At 38.6% G+C, this 6,320-nt stretch overlaps 1 protein-coding gene across 1 annotated transcript; it reads right to left on the bottom strand.

Annotated features, from left to right (window-relative positions):
• Positions 1-2,378: 2,378 nt before the first annotated feature.
• Positions 2,379-5,700, bottom strand: PABPC5 (poly(A) binding protein cytoplasmic 5). The gene is made up of 2 exons (XM_043459493.1): positions 5,568-5,700; positions 2,379-5,022 (listed from the first exon to the last, which is right to left on the bottom strand). The coding sequence occupies exon 2, from the start codon at positions 4,880-4,882 to the stop codon at positions 3,734-3,736; it is 1,149 nt and encodes a 382-aa protein (XP_043315428.1). The 5' UTR covers positions 4,883-5,022; positions 5,568-5,700; the 3' UTR covers positions 2,379-3,733.
• Positions 5,701-6,320: the final 620 nt, after the last annotated feature.

The following is a 6,320-nucleotide window of genomic DNA, read 5'->3' as shown; positions in this document are numbered from 1 at the left end:
TGTAACATCTTATTTTTCTCCTTAACTATGGATTCAACCAGAAAAGCACCAGGATGCTTAAAACTTCCTGTAAAGAAAATCCTTCCCCAGGCTTCCCTGGTGGCTCAATGGTAAAGAATCTGCCTGCCAATGCAGGAGACACGGGTTTGATCCCTGGTCTGGGACAATCCCACCTGCCACGGAGCAATTAAGCATGCACACTGCAACTATTGAGCTTGTACTCTATAGAGCCTGGGAACCACAACTACTGAGCCCACACGCCCTAGAGCCCAGTGCTTCCCAACAAGAGAAGCTACCACAATGAGAAGCCCAAGCACCACAACTAGAAAGTGGCCCCTGCTTGCTGCAACTAGAAAAAAGCCCCCATAGCAATGAAGACTCAGTGCAGCCAAAAATAAATAAATACAAACCTTTTAAAAAGCTGGAAGAAAAATATGTGTAATAAGCCATTGGGAAAAAAGAAATCCTCCCCCAAATAACCTTTACTATGATGTTTGCAATCACAAAAAATGTTCTGAACTTCCTTCTCCCTAGGCACATTTGAAACCTGTATAAGTGACTATTTTGAAAAGCTAAAAAAAAAAAAAAGAAAAGAAAACAAAAAACAAAAAAACATTGTATTAAATAGTTCACTATTAAGTTGATCATTAATAACATAGTTTTATTAATTTTTACTAATTATCTTGGGCTAAAAATGAATAATTACCTATTTTTTAATGCTTTGTCACTGATTTAAGCTGTTCAGTTCTTTGGCTCCTCCTTGGAAGCCTAAAATATTAGAAGTGTATTAAATGTATCTAAAAATGAAAAATAAAAGATTGAAAAATTTACCCAGCTGTTTGTGTTTAAATAAAGATTACCTTTCTTTTATACTTTTCAACCATGCTTTTTATGTCCTGAATTTACAGAGTTCTTTTGACTGATCTGCAGAGTCCTAACATGTATGTTTTATCTGTACCTAGCCACAATTACTCCTTTTCTTTATACGGACTAGCTTTTTGAAAACAGTAATAATTTAAATACTTAAATATTTTCCCAAAGTGTATAAAATGCATATATTTGAAGTTTTTAGCTTATATACATATTTCATGATTTATTCTGAATCAAAGTATTTGCAAAGGTCTTAACACTGACACTTCAAGTTTACAAATTCAAAGGAAAACTGGCAATGGGGGGAAAGAAATCGAGAGCACATATGGTAAAATAATTACCAATGTATTGATAAGTATTTTAAATTTTATTTGAAGTTGTTTCCTTTTCAAATATTTTATGATCACAATGATGTAAAGCAAGTAGGCTCATAAAATATGAAAAATTATATTCCGTTAGTTTTTTCTTTTGTCAATTTAAATGAAGAATATATCATTAACACTTTTCAAATTTTAGGTACATGTATATCAATATGATGTGCATTTTTATTTTTCTAGTAGATTTAAGCTTTTACATGCTATAGATATTTTTTGTCAAGCTCATATAACTGATACTGTTTTTAACTAAGGATGTTCATCACAGCATTGTTTACAAATGTAGAAAACATTGAAAAACATATAAATCTCATTTAATAATGAGCTACTTAGATAAGATATAGTACATCCACACAATGGAATACTATGTAGTCACTAATGATACAGATTGGTATTTATTGACATGAACAGATGATTATGTTTTGGCTTAAAATAAAAAAAAATACATATAGTATGTTTTCTTTTTTTTGTAAAACAGTGTGTGTATACATAGGGGGAAAGGCATAAAAAGATAAGCACACAGTTAAATAGTTAATAATGGTTGTCTCAGAACTCTGGGAATTTTACTTCCTTTTTTGTAAGTCTCTGCATCATTGTATTTGTTTTACAAGTAGAATGTATTATGTTTATAATCAATAAAAACCATAATTTCCATTTGAAAATGTTTGATAATGAATATACAAGTAGTCTGTAGATAAACAGTTATATGAAAACAAGTTATTCTCATTATTTTATGGGCAAAGAGTTAAAAGAAGTGTTAAAAATTATATATTTATATTGTTTTATATATGAAAGATTTCTACATGAAGTAATAAAAATCAACTGAGAATAGAGATAAAATAGTTTCTTATGATTGGATTTGTGGTATGAGTGAATGCTATTTTTTTAAAAGTAATAATTTAAGTTTTACATAAATTAAGTATTTATTTCTCTAACTCCAAAATGGATTTCAATTGGCATATATCAAAAGAAAGGCAATCCCAAAGAAAAGGGCTTCCTAGTTGGTGCAGTAGTAAAGAATCTGCCTGCCAATGCAGGAGACACAAGAGACATGGGTTTGATCCCTGGGTTAGGAAGACCCCCCTGGAGTAGGAAATGGTGACCTATTTCAGTATCCTTGCCTGGAAAATTCCATGGACAGAGGAGCCTGGTGGGTTACAGTCCACGGGGTCCCAAAGAGTCAAAGATGATTGAGTGACTGAGCAGAGCAGCAGCACAATGAAAAAAAAAATAAATAAAATAAAAAAGTAAGGGTAATACAGATTGAAAGGTAGATGGGCGTGGACAAGAGGGAACTACAAGTGAAACACAGAAAATCCATAATATAGAAGTCACAGGGCAAATAACATAACTGCAACATAGAACAGAATATTTTGTCATAACTTCCAAGCAGCTAGACAGAAAGAGAACCACACTGGATTAAGAGATCTCATACGATAGATGGAGGCATGCCACTTAATCAAGAGAGGACCTTTTCCTTAATTTTGAAACATCTGTGAATATTATCTTGTGAATATATTCAACAGTTTACAAGAAGTAATGACAAGTTTAATAGAAGTTGTTCTTCAAAGTAGTTTTCAACATCATTACATGGAATGTTTACCTTCTATATTGACATGACAAAGGCTGAAGGTAATCCTAAAATTAACTATAGACAAAGGCAATTCAATGTTGTTATTCACCCTTTTTGTTAATTAAACACAATCCAAATATACCTACTAAAGAGTTTAGCAAAACAAGCGATAAGAATGCTCCTTAGCCTGTCTTCAAATATTAAATCTCTCAGGAAAGGTTTTTAAGATGAAACTTAGAATTTAAAAAATCAATCTTTAAAGTGTTAATCTTCTAATGTACTGATTGATTGAAGTTATATTGAAGTTATAAAGTTAATAGTGGGAACTCTCAAAACTTACTAAAATCCACTATGAAGTCTGTGGTATGTCCACAGTATAATAAAAAAGGGAAAATATAAATAAATAAAAAGAAAAAAGCTCACATCTTTAAAAAGGAATATTCATTTTAAATAATAATTTAAAGTAAAATTATGCATAAACATTAACTGGATCACATACATTTTCCCCTGCTCTACTGATTTCTCAAAAAGCAAGTTAGAAGTTTTCACTGTGATAGACTCAGATGTAAGGACCTAATAGAAATGAAATTTAGTAGTATTAGTGAAATTAGGAAGGACATATACTCAATTACCTCACCTTGACTGGTTTAGGACAAGTGTGTGGAGGAATAAACTTTATTCTATATATTCCTAAGGATATTATATCGAAAAATAGTACAAAATGACAGTTTTACAATTAGAAATTATGTTTTTCACTAAAATGAACAAGGCTTTCTGGTTTCACTTTTTTTTTTTTCAAAAGAAAGTATTCACTTAAAAAAACCTGTTAACTGACATAAAATAACCTCTTATCACAAAGTAGCCCAAACTAAGTAGGCACCAGCTTAAGGCTGAAACAAATTGAGCATTCTTATCCTTACCACCTGCCCCTGGCCTGGCCCAGAGTGACCTGCAGGGCCTTGGAGCCCACTATGCGACCATTCATCTCATCTACTGCTTTGGTAGCCTCTTCAAAAGAGGAGAAGCAGACAACACCAAACCCTTTGCCTTGCCCCACCTCCACCATCACTTTGGCCCGACTAATTGATCCAAAGGAAGAAAATTCCTCCTTCAGTTTTTCATCATCAATGGTCTCGTCCAGGTTCTTAATATAGATAGGCACCCCTGGAGGCCGACTTTTTTCTTTTAATCTCAGCCGCTCAAATCTTCTCCTTAACTCAGCCAGACGTTCAATTTTCTTCTGTGCTCGCCCTACATAAAGCACTTTCCCATCGATGGACTTTCCATGCAGGTCTAACACAGCCTTTTGGGCAGCCTCATGTGTCTCATATCTTACAAATCCAAAGCCTTTCGATTTCCCACTGGCATCTCTTATTACCTTAACACTCTCAGTTGGCCCATACTCACTGAAAAGTTCCTTCAGTTTGTCGTCATTCATATCATCTCCAAAGTTTTTAACGAAAACATTAGTGAAAGTCGCTCTATCCCTAGTTCTAACTTCAGCAGCCCTCTCTTCCGGAAATTTGAATCTGCCCACGTACACCTGGCGGTTGTTGAGCCGCACTCCGTTCATGTGCCAGATGGCCCTATTGGCAGCGGCCAGGCTGTCAAAGTGTACATAGGCATAACCCTTAGAGCCGTTGTCATCGCATACGACTTTGCAGGAGAGAATGCTCCCAAAAGCTGAAAACAGATAAAAAAGGGCCCTGTTGTCAATGGATTTGTCCAGGTTTTTGATGAATACATTTCCAATTCCAGACTTCCTTAAGCGGTCATCTGGCTGAGACCACATTAGACGGAATGGTTTGCCGTTAATCAAATCAAAATTCATGGTGTTCAGTGCCCACTCAGCATCCGCAGGAAAGCGGAAGTTAACGTAGCCATAGCCCAGGGGGCTGCGGGTCACCGGGTCACGGCAGATTCTGGTGAAGCGCAGAGGTCCAGCAGGCCTGAACTTTTTATATAACATGTCCTCGGTAACATCTGGGTCCAAGTCACCCACATACAGGGCAGCCTTGAGGTACTTCTTTTTCTTGCCAGCAGGATTAGGCTCCCCACTCCCCATCTCTCTGAGCACAGGGAGAAGGCTCTCTTGGGAGAGACAAAAAGGCTGCTTTCTCTAAGCTATGGGCCAAACAGCTGTTCACAAACAGAAAAAAGCCAAGGCGAAGAAAGCTAAAAGCAGACTCAGAATCACTGTTGAGGCTGAGAAAATGAAGTTCAGAAACAGCTGGTCAGCAGGCTCAGAACAAACGCATCAGACAAAAAAGCACCCCAATAACGAATTCATTCTCCCTAAGGGGGCTTAGAATTTCCACCCATTCAGATCTAAAATCAGTTTCAAAAGCTAGTAGTAGGAGAGAAATGTCTCTTTTCCCGCTAAATAGTAAGAAATCACCAAGCAGCTGGCTGGCTCCCCACATCTAGCCTTGCCGACAGAGGCCTCACGACCAATTTTCTGCATAAAAATAGGCCTCAAGCTCCCGTGGGTTTAAAATGATAACAACAAGGGCAGGGGCCGAACGTGTATTCCTCCGCCGGCTGCCTGGCCGGTCTCAGGCGGGCTGGCGGCTCACTAAGGCCGCGCTACAGACACTCAGCGTCAGCGAAAGGGCAAACTGGACACTTGGTGCGCTTCGGCCAGGCAGGCAGGCTGCAAGCAGCGAATCGCACAGAGAGACAGACAGACAGACACACGCGCGGGGGACCGGAGACCGCCCAGATACCCAAGATGCCCACTGGGTACGGACCGAGTGACGCGCGGTGATTTCGGCAGCCTGAGACTCGCGGCGGGTCCGGAGGGACTGGCGGACGCGCACTGGGTCAGCTCAGACGCGAGGCGGTTCCGGACAGATGCGGGGCGGAGTCAGGAGAGAAGGGCAGATGCCCGGCGGGCGGGCAGAGCGCAGACGGATGGACAGGGATTGTTCCCCGCAGGACAGACCGACCCAGGGACTAAAAAGCCTGTAGCTGTGGTGGGGCGAGCGGGCGGGCGGGGCGCAAGGAAACCCGGAACCGTGCTAAGGAACTTCCCGCTTCTTCCCGCTTGCTCTCTGCCAAGATGTTAAAAAAAAAAAAAAAGAGAGAGAGAGATTGAAAAGGTTTCTAGATTTTTTTCTTAGTTTTAAAAATTTATTTATTAATTTAAAATATTACCTTTAGGCTGCTGACCCCACAATCAAGTCAAAGGAGGTGATGATCTAGGTGGAGAGAACTGTCAAGTTGTTTTTTTTTTTTTTTTTTTCAAACGAGTTCCCTAAATCATTTCTGCTTAGGAAATAAGATATAGGTTGCATACTTTCCTGAGTGCTTTGGAAAGTCAATTGACAGCTGTTCTGGACTTCCAGTCCAGTGCTGAATGATCACAGGGTCAAATAAAACACATGCCCATTTTGTGGTTGGCTTTTATTCTTACTCCACTAAACTTCAGCATAATGGTAGCATTATCCCGAGGTAATAGGCAGAGTCCTTTTTGCTGCTCCAGTAATGTTAAGGTTTTAATG

The sequence above is a fragment of the Cervus canadensis genome, chromosome X (assembly GCF_019320065.1).
Source record: "Cervus canadensis isolate Bull #8, Minnesota chromosome X, ASM1932006v1, whole genome shotgun sequence".
In the NCBI taxonomy this organism is placed as follows: Eukaryota; Metazoa; Chordata; class Mammalia; order Artiodactyla; family Cervidae; genus Cervus; species Cervus canadensis.
Note: the sequence above shows the minus strand (reverse complement) of the source record. Positions and strands in the feature narration are given on the sequence as shown.